The 22,547-nt window shown below is 46.3% G+C and overlaps 1 protein-coding gene across 1 annotated transcript in view; it reads left to right on the top strand.

Moving 5' to 3' along the window:
- Window positions 1–19,576: 19,576 nt before the first annotated feature.
- The window catches only part of LOC146177468 (uncharacterized), a 31,917-nt gene continuing 28,946 nt past the window's right edge, over window positions 19,577–22,547 (top strand). The window contains exons 1-2 of the mRNA XM_084581572.1: window positions 19,577–19,586; window positions 20,695–20,697. Of these exons, the coding sequence (XP_084437698.1) occupies window positions 19,577–19,586; window positions 20,695–20,697 (13 nt within the window). The remainder of the gene's footprint in view (window positions 19,587–20,694; window positions 20,698–22,547) is intronic.

Genomic DNA, 22,547 nt, shown 5'->3' with positions numbered 1-22,547 from the left:
TGCCCATGTCCATTTCTTCTTCTTAATTTCCACTAGAATGTCGGTAACTTGAGTTATTTCTCTGACCCACTCTGCACGCTTTCTATCTCTTAATGTTACCCCTACCATTTTTCGTTCCATAGCCCTCTGGGTTGTCCTCAACTTAAGTAGAGCTCTCTTGGTTAGCCTCCACGTTTCAGCCCCATAGGTGAGTACAGGCAAGATGCAACTGTTGTATACTTTCCTCTTGAGCGATACCGGTAAGCTGCTAGTCATTATTTTACAATTATTTTAGTTTCACTAAAAATACGTTTCTTGGATTAGTTTCAAAGGTGCGTAATATAGAAAATTCGCCGCTTCTGCACCTTGAATATACAGTCACAAATAATACATCGGTCATCAGCACACACAGCAGCAGCATGAACCATTACTTCCGAGTTCTGCCACAGTAACAAGGCGTACCCTACCGGCTTTTTTAAAGCATGACTTGCACACACGTTATATCGCGTCATAGCGAGCTCCACCATACGCTCGGTAATATATTCAGGTTCGATCCTCATTGTTTGTAGCTCCACCGTATCGAGATCATGGAGTACAACGTGGAGGTTCAACTGGCTCTGCCTTTTCTGTCCAGACAGCCCTCGTAAGTGTAAACTTGCAACCCGAACACATTCATTACTGGAACCAGCCATTTTTAAAAATGGGAACAATTGGACGCCGCTCACCTCTCTTTACAGAATCACATTATTGGAATTTGCTGCCCTCCCCCCCCCCCCCCCTTATTCTCGTGTTCGCACACAATACGGGTAGAAAAGACTTACGACAGCTTAAACTGAAAGAGATTTCGGGTTAGCGTTCAAATACTTTGACAAATTGAGATTATAAAATAATAAATAAAACCTTTGCTGCGAGGTGCCAAACCGTAATTAAAATAGTGTAAGCCCTCGTCAGGCCTGCGGCATAAAAGGCCGATCAATTGTTACTAACATCCAAGTAGCCAGGAGTACTCTGGCGTGCTGTAATTTTATGATTGGTGCAATATTGATTCTCCAGATTGATCTAGAGAAAGCATTTGACCAGTTTTCATATGAAGTGTTATTTGGGGTATTTCAAGACATAAATGTCGGATCGACCCTGGTTTAGGGTATACACTTAGCATACAGGATTTGATCGTGAAAAATGTTTTAGTGAGAAGATACCAGTTGAACACTAAGTGCGGCACAGCTGCCCACTGTGGACATTGGCATTCCGTGTGCGTATCGAATAATTTTTCAGGCGCACTCTTGGAAAAAAACTAATGTTTAGGTTTTTCCTGCTGCCTTGTGGATTAGGAATTTTAGCATATTCTGTGTGGACAAGGAATGTTCTGGGCAATAAATACGGTCAAGGAATTTTCAGGCTGAGTGGAAGCACAGTCAATTGACATAAATGTATGGGGTTCTGTCATGGGTAATGAAAAAAAAAAAAAAGCCTCGGGTATTTGAGAATATTATGCTCTTTTCGATTACAACAAAGTATCTCGGTGACTCATTTGAATTCTGCTAGTATAGTGACCAATACGGCGGTAGCGATCGCATAAATTGCGGAGAAAGTTTGGAATATGCGGGGGAAAAACTAATTTCAGTTCTCTCTCTCAACCATACGCAATACTTTTTTTGTCAGCAACGCATGACATGTGATGCAGGTTGCGCACTTGTCAGCGATAAATATATAAGTGCTACGCAGGGTACTTGCATTGGTTATCTGAGTTTCAAGTTGTGAAAATGAAACAAATCGAACGAACAATTTTCACCGTGTAGGCGGTGGTGGATTGTCTTTGTGGGACTTACTTTTGTGCGTAGTTGTTAACCGTTTCAGATCCCTACGAGGTGTAAAAGATGTTTCTATATATCGTTTGTAATTGCGCGTTGCCAGAGCTTTATCAATGTTTTTTGGTGTGAAATGCTTGTCACTTCGCTGGAGGGAAACGTGGTTATTTACCTGAAATGGTTTAAGTGACGCTGTATTTACGCACTCGATTCTTACTGACATATTTAACCAATGTCACTATCTAAGGGATCTACAAAAATCGTATTGAATTGGTCTTGCCTTTTCATTTGCGCCGCTCATTTTACTCTCCTGCGCCGAGTCAAAATGTATTGAAACGTGTGAAAGCAATGCCTGTAAGCCTGCTGAGTGAAAGTTCTTCTTTAAATTGAATTTAGGGTTCCTGCCAGTCAAGACATGGATGGCGGAAAAAGAAACATGTGTGCTTTCAGCTTGTAAATATATTTTTTATAGAAAAACTGGAGGCTGTTGAACATGAGTTTATAGATTGTTAGTGCGAGGTTTTCGTTTGGGTTGTCTACAGCGGAAGTTGCTTCCCGGAAGCGGAAGTCCCTTCAAACGTCCTTGGAATTCAGTTCCTAGCTGTAGAAAATGATTATTGTGTTCGTATGACATGATAATTTATCATGTTTACATAGTGTATGGAAACGTAGAATTGCTGTTCGCCCTACTGATGTTCATGTCAGGCCTGTCCTTGAAGATTTTAGGAACTCTGTCCTACAGATAACAGGCAGTTTCAAAACAAACTCCTGTGTAACACCAGAACTTATCAATGTATTAGAAAAAGTGATGAATTGAAACTTTTTATAACGAGATGTGTTGCATGTATGCCGGCTCAATTTTGACAAATGGCTGATCCTGTGATTTTTACGAAATAAAGACAATAAAGGCAGCACATTTGCAGTGGAATAATGGCTGGAGTACTGAGCAGTGGGCAGATATGGATCACATTTCGAATCTCAGGCTGCTCAAAAATCTTGTTCTAGGTTTCCGAGTTTTTGTATTTTGAAATATGATCATTTTATTTTACAGCACTGCACATTTCGTTGTTTTTTTTTTGTTGCAGCCAACGGCAACTCATCTTTCTAGAAATGAGGGCAATCGACCCGTGCAGAAAATCCCTGAATCATAGCACATCCCAGTTTGAATTATTGTCATGTCATGCTCATCTTCTTTTTGAGCCCTTCTCCTAGCATGGGCACCAGTCTCTAGGTGGTTCTTTTAGAAACCGTCATTCGGCGGGGCATTACCCCATTGTCAGGAGCACCTGGGACACTTGTTCATACTACACTGAAATATACTGATGACAAACGGCTGGGCATTACCCCATTGTCAGCAGCACCTGGGACGCTTGTTCGCTGTACACTGAAATATATTTATGACAAACATCGTTAGTCACTTATCATGATAGCACACTCAGACGTCCTTAAAGCAACCTTTTCCAGGAAAAGGCAATTACTCCAGGAGAAACGCTTGTTGTCTCTCGTGTTCTCATGCATCTCCAGGGCAGCTGCTATGTTTACTTTGCTTGCTTTGGCGTCATTTTTCACCGCGCGATGATTTCGAACCCTCAACAAATGAAGGCGCTAGATGAACGAGCGGGATGCCTATTTTTGATTTCTCTTTATTTCGGCCTTCGTATGCGTCCATTACATTTTATATGCGTGCTCCTCATCAGTTAAGCCTTAAGCGATATAAAAGACACGAAGTGAATGTGTGCGTAGAAAGCTAGACCTTATGCACACGAAACCCCTCGGCAGTGTAACCGCTGGGTAAGCTTACTCAAGGTCAAACTAAAGGTGCAATGGGAGCCCCTGTGCGCACACTCATATTTGGGAGCCGCACTTCGGTGATAAGGAGCATGACGTACCCACGCTGTGTTTTTTGGATGTTCCTCGCTACCTCCTTCGTAATCTTGGTTACGTCACACGCGCAGCGGTTAGATGTCTGCGAAGAAAAGACTGGTGAGTACCCAGGCCAATAGTTCAGCTCGCGTCATGAACAGCGGCGAGAATCCTGCTCATAACTACACAGGTCTCACTCTCTACCAAGAACTGTCATGGGTGCTTGTTTATCAATATTTCGATTTGGAATGGGCAATCGAGTGCGGGTCCTAAAGTTTTATGATGCTGAATAGTAAGCACTTTTGTTCACTCTTGAATGCAGCCTCGAAGTATCTCGTTGCTCTTATTTATGGAGCGTGAAACAGAATCCATTAGGTGCAAATTTTAATCCGCTTTCGTGTGGTTGCATAGAAAGGTTACACGTCTTGAAAAGATGGCAGTGCAAAAAGGACAAGGACTGACACGAGACAAGGACAGCGCTCCTTATAGGGCGAGAGCTCTTCCAGGCTCATGGTGAAAATATTGCGTCCGCGAGATGAGTTCACGTGATTCGGAGAGATGTGTCCTCCAGGTATTGCAATAGGTCCTGACGTTGACACAATTTATCCTTTCGGGAAGTTAGGCCTATTCCTATAAAAAAAACCCGCGGGGTCACTGTTAAGTAAGGTATTTCTTGCAAGTCGGGGAGAGCGGCCCTGAGGTGCTGGTGTCGCGAACGACAAATCGAAAGCAAAACAGAAATTTAAACAAGTACACAAACACACAAGATACAGAAAGCAGATGGTAGGTAGATACGAGGTAGGTAGGACAGAAGAAGGAAGAAAGGCTTTCGCCATTTAGATTTTGAGCCAACCTAACCGCGATCCTGTAAATATTTACAGTAATGAGACTTTCGTTTCTGGTAATATGAGCTACTAACCTTTCTCTTACTTCAGATATGATCCACATTCTACGATGACCTGGCGTGTCTGCGCTGTCGCACAAGCCTGTGTTTTCTATAATATGTTAACTTTACTTCGAGGACCTCTTTCAAAGTTGATCATGACAAATGACAACAAAATAGTACACCCGGCTTCAAGTCAGATGTATTACGTACAGATCCTCTTTATCATAGCGCAATCGCTTTAGAATCGTTTTCCCAGCGTCACAGTAGTCTGTTACCTTTTGAAGCGTGTTAAATATTTGGAGAACTTGTCATTTGAAAGTAGTTCACGAAATGCGTAGTCTTCGTTTTAGAGTGTAGCTCTCTGGCGCCCGTTCCTGCGTTTCGCGGCGTCGTTATCGGCGTTGTCCCTGGTAACCGGCCCCATAAGTAAGCCAATAAATAAATACTCCCACTGTGAAGCGCGCCTCCATCCCTTGGATTACTAGCCGAGCACTTTAACCAACTGCGCCACGCCCCTGATCATGAAACGCGCATCATAATTCTCCTTGTCTACAGTGAGGATGACAGTAGCAATGGCAATGACGCTGCAGTTAGTGATAATGACAATGGTTACATTCGCAATTAAAATGACGGTGCATTTAATTGACAGTGATAAGTAGAGCAAACGTGATGCAGCAACGCTTAAGCCTTCGCTTTTCTGCAGTGCAGATTTCACAGCGCTCTCAGAATTATAGAGCGCAGCTCATTGGCACCCGTTCCTGCGTTTCGGGGTATTGCCGTAGTGCCTCGTAACCAGCTCCACAGCCAAAAAAGAAGGGTAGGATAGAGCGTCGAGGAAAGGTGTGCATGACTTTGTCGGCGCTGTAAAGGACGAAGTAGTTTGTATACCTGAACAACAATGGTTTTATAGAACAAATCATCAAGGAAAGATGTGAAAGTGGTAAAATCATTAATGTGATTTATTTAGGTAATTATTCAGAGGCAATAACAATAATTATTGGTTCACAGAAAAGGAAAGGCGCAATGTCTGTGACACCTGTTTTGTGGATACCTTATCGCGCCGTAAAGGAAGGGAGGAAGATGGGAATGAAAGCGGCAAAAGGTAAACGGGTGCAGTAGTCAAGGGCTTCGTAGTAAATTCGACCACCTGGGGACTTTAATGTGCAATGACATCACACAGCAGACGAACGCCTGTTTGTTTCGCCTCCATAGAAACTTAATCGGAGCCAGTTAAGTGTCGTACAGGAAAAGAAAGGCTCAGTATCTGTCACTCACGATTAATGAACTAGTTGCTATGGTATATGTGTGAAAAATAAAAGGTTATCTCTAATTGTAGATACACATCTTGCTCAAATGTTTAGCCTCAATCTATCGAAAAGCTGGAACAACGGATGTGCTGTACTGAAATGTCGCAATAGGAAGGCAGGTAATCATCAGCAAGTTTTTTTTCTCTGCTCATTGTTATAAAATGTCCACTGTAGGTTCGCTTTCTTACTTTGTGTGTACCTTCTTAAAGTGCATATTTCTTGAAGAGTATTCTTTTACACTTTTTGATTCGAAATGGTTAGGTAGCGAGACCCAAAGTACGCTAGTCTCTTCGCGAGGTTAGCGTGAATGCGCGCTGAGCCGTGGAACCAGAAGTGACGTCTTAGGCCGCAGCTGGTCCAAAGTATATGTACTATGGTAGCGAAGGCTCCATAGACGCCCGTACGTACGAAACATGGCGGCTCATGGGCTCCAGCGACCAATGAAAATTAGAGGGCCATGACGTCACGCATACGTTCACTTTGGCGCGAATTATAAACAAGTTTTAAAACAAAAAACCGCCGCGTTGCATTGACGAGCCTTCCTCTTTTGAAGGTTGTTGCCTTTCAGCGCGCGCCAACCTTAGCCATCTAAAAGAATTCGAGTTTCTGTTGTTTACGTCCTTGTTTATCAGCAGTTGCTCCAGCACAATAAAAGTGGTATGGCAAAGGTGGCGGCATAGAAAGGCAGAAACACTTCCAAATAGAGATCTTGCGTGCAAATTCATGTTGGAAATACTGCTTCAAGTCATGCAAGTACTTTGGCCATGTACTTAGTCCCTAAATATTGATACAACCGGGCAGTCGGGCCCAGTTCGCAAAAGTTTATAGCCAGTGAACAATTATGGTCTTCATATGCACGGTTTATTGCATCAACCAAGCAAATACAGCAATAAGGCACAACAATAATAATGCATGTCGCAGACAGCACAAACAATAGCGCTGTTTAATCGGGCTAATCATCTCAATGATCACAGCCGGGGCATGGAACAGGCTTGAAATGCCTGCCACAAAACATCGCCAGACATGAAACATTCATGTACAGAAAACAAAGCTATGACAGCTGCAATTCAAGACACGTGGTGCATAGAGAACTGGGATTACTCTTCACATTTAAATTCTTCGGCAGAAAGAATAGAGCAGTTTTCAAAGCAATTTCAAGGTTGCACCAGTCCAGACAGCTTTAGCATCAACACATGTGCTAACACAGGAGCATTAGAGCATACATTGAACCTGTGCAACCTCCAGGTCTGCTCACCGGTGAAAGTCAGCCGGGAAGCGGTAATAAGACACCGACGGTTGGGTCCACGCTGTCGCAGTGTGCCACAGAGCATCGCTTCCTCACTTTGTGCGGGCTCATCTTGCGATAAAACGCTAAGCGCAATGCACTGCTGCAAAAAGACTTTGCACCGCCCGCACGATGAAGGGCAACAAAAAAAAAAAAAAACACGGCTGCAGGGGGATATTAAATCGCACCAAACGACGACAGAGCAGCGACCAGCAAGGACGTCGAAATCTTCGCGAAAGGGAGACCATAGAGAAAGAGATTTGTAAAGAGCGGTCACTCCCATAAGGGCCAGCGGCCCATTTGACTGTAGCGCACCAAGCGGCCGGCGGCAACTACTTCCGGTTTGCTGAAAGGCGCGCGATTTGAATGCTTGCATGTGATGCGCCCTTCCCTGCCCTTTTGGCGCATTATATTGGTTTTACATGGTCTGCTAGTGTTTCTATTTATTTTCAGCATGCATAAAAACATGAAAAATAGATTCCCAGTTCTTTAAACTGGCCATCAACGCAGCTGCGCCACATTCATTGCAAAACAGTATTGCAGAAAATACGCCAAGTGCTTTGTGAAATAAACATTTAGTTTGCTGCATATAAAACACATAAGAGATGCAACAAACGTACACGGATGCATTGACAAAACTTGGCACATATTAGGCGATGTGCACAGCACAGAAAATAAAAATACACAAGGCGAGAAACAGCATTTAGGTAGACAAAAAATAACATAACGTTGATTTCCGAATTATGGCAAATAATATGTAATAAAACAAGCATACATAAACTACACAGTGCCAGTCGGCGCTACCTTAGCAAGGGTAACGTGCATTGTTCAGGACAGCGAGGAGTACTGGCGCTTGGAGAAAGGCCATACCGTTCACTCTCCGCAACTGCCGTGCTTCGGCTGCAGTCCGTGGGTCCATGCAGTGCTGTTGGAAAAGGAATGAACATGAGGCAGTAGGCGGCAATGAAATGCAAAGCCGCTGCACCGCGCACACATCTGTGCATGTGGGTGCATACTGAAGGTTGATGAGCATCTATGGTCCAGAACAGGAAAGCTGTCATTCGTAAAATTGATACAAAGGCTACTCTTGCAACGTAGAGGTCAGGAAATGCAGGCTAACCGAACCTATCTGAAAATGCATTTCTACAGTAAGTGAAATAACAGCCACTAATCTAACAATATTCCTCAAAAGCACTGAACAGCTGAAGCAATGAAGCTTGCAGCATAAAAAAACATTTCTCACTTTAACGTTGTCCCGTTAAATGCAACGCGACACCACGCAAAACTAGCCGTTCGCAAAACCGCGGCCGGCGAGCACGCCATGTTGGCTTGCCCTTCATACGCGACTTTGTGAAGCGCAGACCGCCGTGCTGAGCTAAACTGCCCGAAATCCCTCGCAATTTGACAAGAATGAAACATTTCTCACCTTGCGGTTGCCCTGTTAAACGAGACATCACGCAAAACCAGCTATTCGCAAAACCGCCTCACGCCATGTCACGTCACCGCGGCCAGCACGCTTTGTCATGCCCGTTAGCTTGCCCTTCACGCGCGACTTTGTGAAGCGCAGTCGCCGCCGTGCTGAGCTAAACTGCCTGAAATACTGCGCAGTTTGACAAGAAAGTCCAGAATGCAACATTTCTCACCTTACCGTTGCCCTGTTAAACGAGACACTTAGAAAAAATTACCGACGATTGCGTTACTTCCTAATGCGAAATTTGAGCGCAGCAAATAAGCTGTTTCACCTTTTCGATAGATTGAGGCAAAGAAATCGAGCAACACATGCATGCGCTATCACAGAATTTTTTAGAGCGCGCGAAGAAAGGAATTAAGTTCGAGCCGGCGCTTTGACAACCGGAGACTCGCAGGAAGAGGGGAGAGGAGGGCGGCGTGTACACCCAGCGGCAAACGATGGGGGCAGAAGCGCGCGCAGCAAGCGGACAACGCGATAAAGGGAGGAGGGAAGAGATAGCAGCGACTGACTGATGCTGCTGACGCCGATAGAGAGTCAACCCGAGCTGCGGAGTTGGTTTCAGGGACAACGCCGCCGATGCTGACGCAAACAATATGATACCCTCGCTTCCGCAGCGCCAAGAACCAGGTGTAGCCGTGGGAAGGTGGTCACGTATTCGTCGACATGCCGGGGCCTACGTGAAATAACCGGCGCATCGGCAACTGAAGAGCACCCTATCCGCCACACAGGAACAGGGGGGGGGGGGGACCCTCCCCTTTTCTTTCTGCATGGCGGCGACGGTCTTCTATGCAGTCACGTTATCTTAACTCTCTAGCGGCGTCAGCGGTATCAGTCGGTCGCTGCTAGCGCTGGGGGGATGAAAGGGGGGCGGAGATGGTTACGAGGCCGACGACGACGCCAACGCGAAACCCAGGAACGGACGCCAAAGAGCTGCGCTCTAAAACTAGCCGTTCGGCAAACCGTATCAGGCCTGGCCGCACCGGCCGGCTAATACGCCATGTTGGCGCAACGGCGTGCCTTGGTGCCTTCACATGCCTTTTTGACCAGCGTGCTTAGATAAACTTTTCGAAGTGCAGCTCAGTTTCGCAGGAACACAACATATTAAACCTCGCCGCGGTTGGAAAGTGCCGGAGCGTCACGAACTTCGCCTTAACTTCTCTATGCCTGAACAGCCGGCGCGCTTGTTCAAGAGCTGCGAAACTTAATTGGCACCGGCCGGCGTGCTCTTGGTAAACTGCTTCAAATGCAGCGTAGTTCAGCAAAAAACGTTGCTCACCTTGACGTCGTTCCAAACCGCAGTCGTTCCGCGTAGCAGCCCACGAGAGAAAAAATATGCGGTCTGTGCCGCACAGGCGCAGTGAGCTGCGAGCATACAACCGCTCGCTCCCTTCGGCAACACTCTGTCGTCTGCTCCGGTGGGCCACCCCTGCAGCGAGTGCCGTTGCGCGCGCGTCCGCGCATGTCCGCCCTGGGGCCACCATCCATCAATCGGCGGCAGCGCAACAACTCGCGCGACATTTCCTGGGGCCAGTTTTCGCCGAGTGTCCGCTCTTTACCAATTTCTTTCTTTATGGGGAGCCATTCGGATTTGCGAACTAAATATATACGCTTTCCCGGGCGCACAGAGGCCCGCACCACAGCAAACAGCGATAAAAAACCGTTTCGTGCTTCGTCAGCTTCGTTATCTCCGTTGCCTTGGTTACCTCTGGTTGCCTACTTCCACGGAGCGAGAAACCTTTCCTGAAAAGTTTCGTCACGACCGATGCAACATCAAGGGAACGCGATAAGAGGGTGGCAAGATTTAAACAAAAATTAAGAATGTATTGATAAGATACCTTACCTCACTCACAAGCGAAGTTATCAAAATGTCTATTCTTTTTATGTTGATTGATACTTTTTAGTTTGTAGTCGTATAATTTCTTAATCTGAGTGGTTGGCCTCCGACCTGTGGCTACGCTGCGGTACCGCTGAACTGCTTTTGGGCCGAGCGTTCGCCACCATTCTACTTCCGCCATGGCTGGTCTGCGATACGTGCGCCTGGCCACTTCGCCGACGGCGAAACAGACGCCGCCCGTTTCGTCAGTTGTGCGCATGCGCAGAGTAATGTCAGAGCACGCAGCTAGTGCGCGCGCCGCGCGCCTCGGCGTGCGCCGACGGCGGAGCAGACGCCACCCGTCTCGTCACTTGTGCGCATACGCGAAGTGTCGTCAGAGATGCGGCGGATATATATATATATATATATATATATCACAACGATACGGAGTATATGTTAGAAACGGACTGCTCGAAGGAAGCTAAGGCTCGTCGTAGGAACGCGGGAGCTTCATTGGCATAAACAACAAAGTTCAAGCCGTTACGTAAACCGTGTGTCTTACTTTCAAGTGAAACCTAAGCGTAGCCAGGGGTATTTAGCTCTCGCTACTATACCAGGTTTAACCAGAGCTAAACCACATCCAATTTGTTTTTTCTTTTTCTTGTTACTTGGTGCAAGGCCTGAGAAACTCGTGGTCTGCAGAAAAGTGCAGTGGAGTGCAGAAAAGGAAGGCGTGCGTCAGAGAGAACTTCCCAACTTCCTCGAGGGTGTCAAGGGGTATCCCGCACTTTTTATGGTCTACAAGGGGTCCCGTAACATCGATCGTTTAGAATCTCTGCCTCAAGGTTTAAAGTGACTCTCCGCAGGAAACCAGCGAGCCATTGATGTAATGAACCTCATAACAATGATGCGTCTGCAGCCCCGTCTGGGAAAGGGAAAGTGCTTGTGGACTTCTTGAGAGGGGAAGGGTGGCGGCGATCTTGTGTGGACCTCTGTCGCTTTTCTAAGGGCAGGTCGTGTAATTGCAATTTACTCAAGGATGGACGGAAGTCTAAAAATACCCTCTCAATAAGCCAGCGCTCCACGGCCTGCTGAAGACTTGGGGAAGAGGCGACAAGTCTGCGAGACTAATCCTGCCAACAGATGAAAATCGAGTGCTTCAAAAATCCGCGCCCCTCGCTCGTTGGACACCCGAGATTATTTTCATTTCAGCCCCGTTCAGCAGTGCAGCCACAGCTCGAGGTTCATTGGTGCCAGCACAAACGAACGCCATGTACGCTGTCTCCCTCCCTATATTTCACGGTCTCTCACCCTTACCACCCAGCGCACACTCGTCCCTGTGTTTCTTTCGCTTTGAAAAGCTAAATCCGGCTTTGAAACTCGCGGCTTTTATCCCTGCAAAGCTGTGTCTAGCCAGGCCGGAGCTCTGGCGTGAAATTTTTTTGTGTGCGTGGGTTTCACGTAGTTTGAAAATTGCTTGCGTACACGCCGGGGTCCGTAATTGCTGAGCAGTTACTCATCGACATCCACCCAAGCGCAGCCATACGGCTTCAAAGAATGCTATACAGCGTTTTCAGAAATTTCGTTGCTAACGAAAAATTTGTCTTGGTAGGGGAAGTTGTTCTTTAAGTACGAAATTTCTGATAAACGTGCATGTCTCTCTTTTTCAGTCGTACGGCTACGCTTTTGCGGGTATGAATGATCAATTACTCCCTTATTACAAATCTACTTCACCTGCGGAGATTCACCTCTCTTTATTCGACCAACCTTAAGATCTGCGGACCAATTCGAGGAACGCTTCTCTATAAAATTCGCCGCCGCGCTATCTTTTGTTCTGAGCATGTACGATGGTCAACTTCCAATTTTCACCTCGAGGCTGGTGTGCAACTGTGGCTCGAAGCAATCACTTTGCTGAACCCTTAAATGGATCGAAGGCAACGGCAGTTTTTTGAGTATTTTCATACATTCACACATTTATTCTCGTATTTTCGCGCATGCGAACAATGAAATATTGCGCACCGTCGAATGCCTAGCTGTGCCCTGAGGCTCTGAGGCATCTCTGCCTTCGTCACAGTGTGGCGTCACGCTTTACGTAATGGACGCAATATAAATAAAACATGACAGAAAAATAGCGTACAGGCCGCGAACTAGAATCGGAAACGCAAATTGCGCAGGTAATCTTCTCTGACCGCCGAAGTGGCCAACTAAGCCACATCCTGACATCGCACATGCGAAAAACTCGCATTCCCGAGCTGTGTGTTAGTCCCAATAATCAAGACAACTTAGACACCTGCAAGCAAGACAAAAAAATTAAACATGGCTTAGCTCTGCTGTGCCTGGATATACGTAGCGAAAAGCAGTTACGACCTCGCGTCAGAAGGTAATTTCTCCAGTCTTCTGCGCCGTTCGCCAGCAGCTAAACTCTCCTTGGCTTCCATGTCGAGCGCGTCTAAGTTCACTGGCGTTCACCGGAGCCGTCGGATTTTGGGAGGGCTGGGTACTGGTTCTCTCGTGCAGTGGACTTTTCCGTCACAAGTGGATGCAACTTCCACGCCATCTATTAGCGATGCGAGAAAGCAACTTCCCGCCCTTTCTGGCATCGCAAGATTCGCAATGATGTCATTGCCCTCGGCTGTTTTTTTGAGCGGAGTGCACCGTTCTTTTGGAGAGCGAGTGAGGTGGTTCTTTTGCTTTTGTTCTGTGGATGGAGATCTGCTAGATGGCTGGAACGGCGGTTCTTTTGGAAATCCGGTTCTTTCTCGTTCAGTGAGCCTTGTCTGTCGGAGCCGGGTAAGATTTTTCAAAACGCAAAGCAAAAAGCAACTATACCGCCCTTCCTTGCCAGTGTCACAACCAACCCATTGCCTTCGGATCTTCTTGCAGGTACCGCGGGCTCACTGCTGCTGGTGCCCGCACCTTTTTTTTTTTTTTGTCTTACAGTTTTTTTGATTTCCTTCCATAACGACGAGTGGGGACCGGTACTCGTACTCGTCTGCTGTGTGGAGTGGTCAGCGGCAATCCCTTTGGCTCTGTACGCGTAATATAGTGTGACACTCGATGCCACTGCAGGGAGGAGTAAAGAAGCCTTAAGTGGCAAAGAATGGCCCTCGACGCCATCGAAGCCGGGCGTCAGGGGTCGAGGCCAATGTTGCCGTATTTCTAACGCGCTTGGTTCGTGGTGTTTTTTAGTGTCCGGAGCGGAGCCATGCTCCGAAGAGGAGATTGTAGAGCGAAGTGGTCCGAATGTTCCGCGTTCTTTCGATCGTAGCATCTTCCTCAGACGTCTCAACAGGCAGAAACCGCAACTGCAATCACAACCGCAGGCATCAACTGATGCTGAATGCCACCGCTTGCTGTGTCACGTGAAGGCCTAAATTGATTTTACTTTTTATTACTAATAATGTTTATATATAAATATATATATATATATATATATATATATATATATATATATATATATATATATATATATATATATATATATATGAAGGAAAGAAGCCAACAGTCGGCGAGGCCAAGGAAAGCGTTGGGGATGGTACTTTTTGTCTTTTTTTTTTTAATGTTTACTTGGATAATCACAGAAATTAGTAATGTAATCTGTTAACGGGAAAGATATTAGACACAAAGTAGAAGAAAAAACAACGTGCCGATGGTGGGATCCGAACCCACGACCTCCGAATAACGCGTCCGGTGCTCTTCCAACTGAGCTACATCGGCCGCTGTCCCCCCTGCTACTTTCTTGGGTATTTTTGTTGTCTGTATACGAACCTTGAGAGTGTTCACCAGCGCCACCCTCAGCCATAGCGGCGGACGTGGGACGTCCTTTGTTACCGCCTGAGTCACGTAGAACGTGATCAAGAGCGAGGGCGAAAGCTGTGCTAGAACCCTCTTACGCTACCTATGGCTTCAAGACTGCCAGAACCGAGACCCCCGTAAGCTACAAGCAGATCAATCAAGGGGAAATGAGGGTGCTCATTATAATACATGAAGGAAAGAAGCCAACAGTCGGCGAGGCCAAGGAAAGCGTTGGGGATGGTACTTTTTGTCTTTTTTTTTTAATGTTTACTTGGATAATCACAGAAATTAGTAATGTAATCTGTTAACGGGAAAGATATTAGACACAAAGTAGAAGAAAAAACAACGTGCCGATGGTGGGATCCGAACCCACGACCTCCGAATAACGCGTCCGGTGCTCTTCCAACTGAGCTACATCGGCCGCTGTCCCCCCTGCTACTTTCTTGGGTATTTTTGTTGTCTGTATACGAACCTTGAGAGTGTTCACCAGCGCCACCCTCAGCCATAGCGGCGGACGTGGGACGTCCTTTGTTACCGCCTGAGTCACGTAGAACGTGATCAAGAGCGAGGGCGAAAGCTGTGCTAGAACCCTCTTACGCTACCTATGGCTTCAAGACTGCCAGAACCGAGACCCCCGTAAGCTACAAGCAGATCAATCAAGGGGAAATGAGGGTGCTCATTATAATACATGAAGGAAAGAAGCCAACAGTCGGCGAGGCCAAGGAAAGCGTTGGGGATGGTACTTTTTGTCTTTTTTTTTTTTAATGTTTACTTGGATAATCACAGAAATTAGTAATGTAATCTGTTAACGGGAAAGATATTAGACACAAAGTAGAAGAAAAAACAACGTGCCGATGGTGGGATCCGAACCCACGACCTCCGAATAACGCGTCCGGTGCTCTTCCAACTGAGCTACATCGGCCGCTGTCCCCCCTGCTACTTTCTTGGGTATTTTTGTTGTCTGTATACGAACCTTGAGAGTGTTCACCAGCGCCACCCTCAGCCATAGCGGCGGACGTGGGACGTCCTTTGTTACCGCCTGAGTCACGTAGAACGTGATCAAGAGCGAGGGCGAAAGCTGTGCTAGAACCCTCTTACGCTACCTATGGCTTCAAGACTGCCAGAACCGAGACCCCCGTAAGCTACAAGCAGATCAATCAAGGGGAAATGAGGGTGCTCATTATAATACATGAAGGAAAGAAGCCAACAGTCGGCGAGGCCAAGGAAAGCGTTGGGGATGGTACTTTTTGTCTTTTTTTTTTAATGTTTACTTGGATAATCACAGAAATTAGTAATGTAATCTGTTAACGGGAAAGATATTAGACACAAAGTAGAAGAAAAAACAACGTGCCGATGGTGGGATCCGAACCCACGACCTCCGAATAACGCGTCCGGTGCTCTTCCAACTGAGCTACATCGGCCGCTGTCCCCCCTGCTACTTTCTTGGGTATTTTTGTTGTCTGTATACGAACCTTGAGAGTGTTATATATATATAAGATCCGCCCCTCCTGAGCGACCCACTCATCTATACTGATGTGAGCCAGTGAGCCGTTCAAGTGAGCCGGCTCATTTTAGTGAGCGGCGCCGCTCCGATCCGCTCTCTAAAGCGAGCCGTCTTGCCCATCTCTTAGTGATCACACACACGCCAGACCCGGTGTTGACTAGCCTAGTGCAACTATTCGCTTCAAAATTTAACACGCAGCCGCATCTCCTTAAACAACCGTGTCACGCCGCAGGCGCATATGACTTTTCGATTGTTATGGTCACTGCTGTGGAAAACTGGTGGCATAGAGAGAAAAAAAACCTGGCGTTTGAGCTTGCTACCGAAATCTGGAGCCTCCTACCACTGCACAGCTCTCAGTGGCAAATGGGAGGCAGTTATGCTGCTTGATGCGCTCCGCTGTACCGATCTTGTAAAACCTCATACAAAAGCCCCCACTGTAAGAAAGGTGCTTCGTCACAACGGGTAAAAGAATATAAAGACATTTTACGAAGCTTTTCGTAACGGCAGGAAATTAATTGAGCAAAATAATTTATTCACGCTAAGTAGGGTCAGAATTGAAAGAGGGCTTTCGAGCAAGATGGACGCGCCCCCACAGGCCACGAAGGGTCTATTTGTTAGGCTATGGTACTTGTTTCCCGCGCGTGAGGCCTTCAATAGTGCATGTTTGCTTGGGTTTTCTTTTTTGTGAGTGTTTGCGGTTCCTTCCGTTTCGGGGAGCCGACCCGCGAGGCGTGCGGGCGGAGCGGTGCCCGGCCGATTCACACGACGGACCGGATAGCGAAGCGATCGGTCACGTGACCTCTGACGCGCGGTCCGTCCGTCCGCTGCGAGCATTCACACGACGGGAGGAAATAGCAGACGACAGGGAGGAAGAGTCGCCCAAAATACTCTCGCTCCCAAAGCTCTTACGCAACGGCGCCGCGTTCTAGAGTAACGGTTGTCATCGGCTTCGAGATGGGTCCCGGGACCTGTGGCTCCGTTCCTGCGACCTGCAGCTGCATCTCGACAGCCTGCTGCCTGACAGTGTTTTGTGACTGCGTGGGCGGGGCCGGACGAGAGGAAGACACGAGAGCGTTTTCCGACACGAATGTGTTGTGAAGCGACCGAGAGATTGCTCGATAGGCTCTCAACGGAGGCAGGCTGCCGTCCTGCTCTCCGAGTTCTTTGTTTATGCTGTAAATACCTGTATGAAGCTCTTTTCATTTGTTCTTCCTAACTCCGTCTCGTACGTCCACTTCATCGTTGTTCCCACCCCAACACCACGCTACCCGTGAATCACGATACTCACATTCTTGGGGGGTTAGCAGACAACTTTTGCGCTCATGTATTTCAGAGCGATCACAAGCTTGGATTGGATTTAAATTCTGCTCGTTGCCAGACTAAAACTTTTTACCGCTAATTAATCCAGAGTCACAGCTACGGACCTGAAGTGTGAAAAGGCCTCTTGGCCATATCGTGAATCGCTGCTTGCGGACTGAAGCAAAGCAGCGGAAATCACTGACGTAGGGCCACGTCACAGTGAATCGTGAGTGTGATTCGCGATTTGGTCCGCCGTGTGAATCCACCTGTCTTTTTCTTGCTTTTGGTTACAGTGTGAAGTGTCCCTGCGTGTGCGCGTTGTCTTTTTTACGTCTCTCTGGAGGGGTGGGGTCTCGCACATTTAAAAGCGTTCAGCTGTTCTTTGCTTGGCCACGGCCGGTCTCGAGGGAGAGAGCGCTTCTCTTCTCTTACGACCTCTCCAATGGGGTCTGTTTCCACTGCCCATCGCGCCTCGGTGGGGTCGCCACCGCCCCACTGCTGCTCCTCCGCCACAGCCGTTCACGCGCAAGGGAAACGCGCGCTCGCTTTTAGCTTCGCCCGCGTCAATTGCAACCGGCAGGTTCTGACATTTCGCCCCTTATGATTTATACAAAGTCCGTAATCAACATCGAAAATTTATCGTGTACGAGGAATAAATTACAGTCAACAATCCGCTCACGCGCGCGCTCCTTCGTCAGTGCGTTCGTGCACGGTCGAATGAAGCTTCGGGTACACTTCAACATTTTTTACCCCTAAGTTCTGTATAAAAATAAATTTACCACTTGACCCCCGCGGGGGTCAAGTGGATGCAGCTAGCACAGAACCGGGTTAAGTGGACAAATATGGGGGCGGCCTTCGCCCTGCAGTGTGTATAATCAAGCTGATGATGATGATGAAATTTACCAGGGTATGAATGCCTTTGAATGTTTTCAGCAGGTGTAGCGCGACCTGACGTGAGTGCATTGTGAACTGTTGGGTGCAGATTCTGTCAACCGCTACCGTTTTCGTTTAGATCAGAAGAGGCACCGGCAAAAACTCATGGCGCGTCTCAGATTCAGAGTAAAGAACAAAAATTTACTCATATAGTAAAGCTTGTCCAGTGGAGTGGGCTGTTCTAGCTTCGTTCAAAACATATCAGTCGCTTGAAAGACCGAAGATGTATATGTATTCACGCGACTACTTTTAATCAAGGAAATGGGCATAAACAGTTAAGCAGAATCGAAAATAGCGGCAAACAATAAAAAAATTGTCCTTCAAAGTTACACATTGCACTATATGTTCACCAATTCATCGAAATGCGACCTGCGTCTAGAAAATTCAGTCTCAAAATCTTCCTGCACGGCCTGTGCACCTAAAAGGAGTTGGCCTCTCGGTCTTCTCTGTCACTTTCCTGGTATATTTATGGTATATTTAATTGAGAAGAAGAATTGTGAGAAATGTTTCAAATATCAAAGAAGCGGACCTAATAACATAGCTGCTGTCAATTCCTTTCGAGCCACTCAGTGTTGAATTCTGAAATGCTGTCTGAATCAGGGTCATAAGTGCTTCGAGAACATTTGTGTGTGATGCATGGCAGCTTTTTCGAAGAAAAAAAGAAACTTGTCCAATAGGGCAACAAGCTCTGGTTTCTGATAATGCAGTCCACTAGAATATTGTCCTCGTAAAGAGCGTACTACATGGGGCTGCGTCTTTCGCTAGTTTCAAGAAGAATAGCGCAAGCGTCTCACCCGAAGTTGATTAACTAAACGGTATATCCAGCGGCGTAAGGTAAACCGGAATATGTGACAGTGGGAAATGGGATGGTAGGAGATGCCATCACTTCCTTCAGTGCCTTAATTTTGCTCTCAGATGAAACGTCCGTCTTGACAACGTAGTCATGTGCCGCTAGCTGTTACGGCCCTCGCATCTAGCACATGTCATTCCCTTCCACACATTAACCTTACTTTCCCGACGAGAGCTTCAATGGGTCGCTATATAGGACTTGAAATGAGTCTTCAGTGAGAGTGTCCTTCTTTAACGCTTTAGAAGTTTCTCGCATACTTTCGATATAGCAGGTGAACTCATTTGTAAGTCACTGCATCGAGTATCACATTCATCATTTATTGGCCTCGTTTTACCACTTCGAGCACAAGTGGTGTCATTAATATCAAACCATTTTTTATTGCTTTCATAACAAGCTTAATGTCATGTGAAATTTCATTAAAACAGTGTTTATTTGCCAAATTAAAATAATGTTTATAATACCACATATTGGCTAATATATATGAATTGTAATAACATTTAAAACTCAACCCTGCAACGTTTACTTTGAGTGTTATACTAATACTTTATATCATGCAAGCATTTTGCAATTTACATTACATTTTTATGAAATTATTTTCATCTTCGCTGTTACATGAATGGTTTCGCATCTAGCGCTAAAGACGGTTTTGCTGTAGCAGACGAGTTGCTGTCATGTTAGCCTTGAGAAGCTTTGATGTGATCACTTCTCATTGTCTTTTTTTTTGTTCCTATTCGTGTACAGGCTTGGGAAAAATTCGGATTAAAATGGACAAACGTAGCTACCATGCAGCAATGTATGTCATGCTTGTCGAATGTTTGCTGAACGACAGTATTTTTTATATCCGTTCACGTGGGTAGTACAGTTGACGACATGCCGCTGCAGCATCTGCCTTCTGAGTTCTTTCATTTCGGGGCTGCACTCACCACGAAACACGCGAGCGACAGCGCGAAACCAGGCAAAAGCCATCCGCCGCCGCTGAAGCAGACGCGGAGCGAACAGTGAGCAAGTCGCGCCCCTTGCGGTAGCGGAGAGCGCAACTCAAGGAGAAACGTTCCCATTGTTCCCGCGGCGATTGAGAAGGCCATAAGAAAGAGCGCGCGCTCTTCCCCGAGACCGGCCCTGGCTTGGCCTGCTGGTTAGTGTGCGAGGCTCCGAACGCCATTGGCAGGCCCGTCGAACGCCCGTTGGGTGTTTGTACGCTGTTCTTTTTTCATTGGTATGTGTAACATGAAAAGGGAATTTTCTAAAAAATCCTGGCGGACATACTTCGTGCATAAATCAAGGCAAACTGCAGGGCGCAGTTGGGAAGCAGGTTCTCAAAGTAGATCAGGATGAGATAAAACATTATCTGATAATGATATAGAAATTGTAACCGAAGCAGAAGAAATAAGAAATTAGCTGCCTGGCATACACGTACCCTAAGGCTAGTCCGCCAGCACAAGACGTGCTGAAAAAGTTTTATAACGGCGCATTAGCTCGAAACTAGACGTCCAAATAAGCTTCGCAAATATTTCAATGTTTGCATGTGAGATAGCGCTGCCAAACACGCGGAGGTGTGCGTTGCCATCTACTGGCTCCAAGAATTTCTGCCTTTGTTCCAAAAGCCCGTTATACCTCACGAGTTGGCATCGCCACCAATCTCGTTTTGCAACTAACATCAACTTAACGGTCTTGTCCCTGAGAGGTACGCGTTATTCCCGTTATTTAGGTGGAAAGCGATGGCCGTGGCACTGGTGACTGTTTTTCTAAGTACACGGATGTGTTGAACCTTCCGTGGTGTTTGCTTGCCTGATGTTCCTACATTATCATGACGTGAATTCCCCTTTTCGCGGCTCCTCCATCGTCACACAGGCATCCTCCACTGTCACTGCTCTGTGACAAAAACATTGTGTTTTTTGCAGCAGGTAATTATTCCAATATTCACAATATTCACCACAAAGAGGATTTAGGGTTCTCCAGCTTGGCAGGCAGCACGATCGAGTGAAGGCTGTCATGGTGTCCTTAACCTGGGACAGGTCGTTTTTACTTGCTATAATATTTACGTGCAAATCATTTGAAGCGGTCGGCACGTCGTCATGGTTTGTAAGACTTCCGGTACCACTCGCGTACAGGTAGCAAAACATGTTGGTTCCCGTGTTTTCCTGTTAATAATTCACTTGACTCGCACAAGAGTTGCATACCAATGTAGGCTAGTTAAAGCCGCCGGTCTTCGGAAAATCCGGCACTGGTGGGGTCGGCCTTGTCAGGGAATATTACGCATCTACCTCTGTCACGTGGCATGGCCTAAGACCTCTTGCTCGACGGGTTGCGGGAGGCCATGACAACATATAGCATGGTAGGAGCGGTCAATTGAGCTTTCTACTTTAAGAAGAGAGAGTGAGATAAAAATTGAACCCTCCGGGATCCATAAATCCACGTCAAAGACATTACTACTAGGCCAAGTAGGTATATTTGTACTACCTGGGTGGCATTACATCTACGTTGGGTGGTCTTTCCTGTAATGTGTTAAGCTAAGACTGCATGCATGTTAATGAACATATGTGAGGTAATAAAGGCATGAGTTAAGGTATTAGTGATTAGGCGAAGACGAAGGTGCATTGAAGCGAACAAATATAAGGTAAGGGAGTCGGTAGACGCAATTCATAAACACTTTCGAGTCATATAAATAAAGGCAGAGCTTAAGTTAAAGCTTCTCTTGGAAGAAGGCAGCAGAGGAGGTAAAAACACAAAACAGCGCAGCGTTGTCTTTGTGTTTGTGTGTGCTTCTTATGTGTTCTTACCAGCTCTGCTGCCTTCTTTAAAGAGATGTGTGACCAAATTGCTCAACGTTCGAGTGTATTGTCAAATCTTGTCTGTACTACTTCGAGCGGAGAATTCGCTGCTACGCAAGTACTATTGCTTAGTTCTTACAGTGTGACTTTTCTGTTGCATTTGCTGCGTGTTTAAAGTCTGCAAACTGGAAGAGCAGTAGCGTTGTCAGCATGCAGAAAGGTTTCGGTGACTTTTGCAGGTAGCGTTCTTCGATTGGTTGCCTTACTTATTGTTAAAATATTGCTCTCTCATTACAGACCTACCCCACCTTGCTGGCTTCCTCTCAACTGATGAAAAACACTATTTCTATTATGTGTTTTTCGTCAATTCATTCGCCCAATGCCATCTAATCAACTAGCTTTCAGTGCTGATTGAGTACTGGGATTTACCCGGGTTTGCACTGGTCCCTGGTACGAGTCTTGCATCGACACGAATTTATCTTCAACTGTGATGTTAGGGTAAAAGCTTCATAGCATTTCTGTAAGGGTATACGGCTGAGATATGGTGGAAACTTAGAAGCGGGGAAGCTCTTATAATTATATCGGTATGGCGATGCCGTAGGTCCTCTGCAGATACTTTATCGCAAGTAACGACTCCAATTGATTTATTTGACAGGCTTGAGCCTTTATCAAAATGTGCGCTCTTTTTCATATCCACTAAAACCGTATTCAGCGGCGAAAAATTCTGTAACAGCGCACTTGAGTCTCCTTATATGCTGATATGCGAAAACATTGAGTTTATTGCTGAGTTTTGTTTTGAGCTTATGCTGTGTTTCGTTTCTTTTCGCACGTGTTCTAATTTACCTTTTATTGCATTTTTCGTCCTGTTTTGTTTTTGTTATTATAGTTCTTATTGATATTTATCTTCCTAGCATTTTTCCTTGTCGTTTTGTTTTAGGATTTATTTTTATTTTTACCTTTACTTTTACGTGTAGTCGCTGTTG

This window comes from Amblyomma maculatum, chromosome 10 (genome assembly GCF_055883805.1).
Source record: "Amblyomma maculatum isolate TAMU_Amacu chromosome 10, ASM5588380v1, whole genome shotgun sequence".
In the NCBI taxonomy this organism is placed as follows: Eukaryota; Metazoa; Arthropoda; class Arachnida; order Ixodida; family Ixodidae; genus Amblyomma; species Amblyomma maculatum.
Note: the sequence above shows the minus strand (reverse complement) of the source record. Positions and strands in the feature narration are given on the sequence as shown.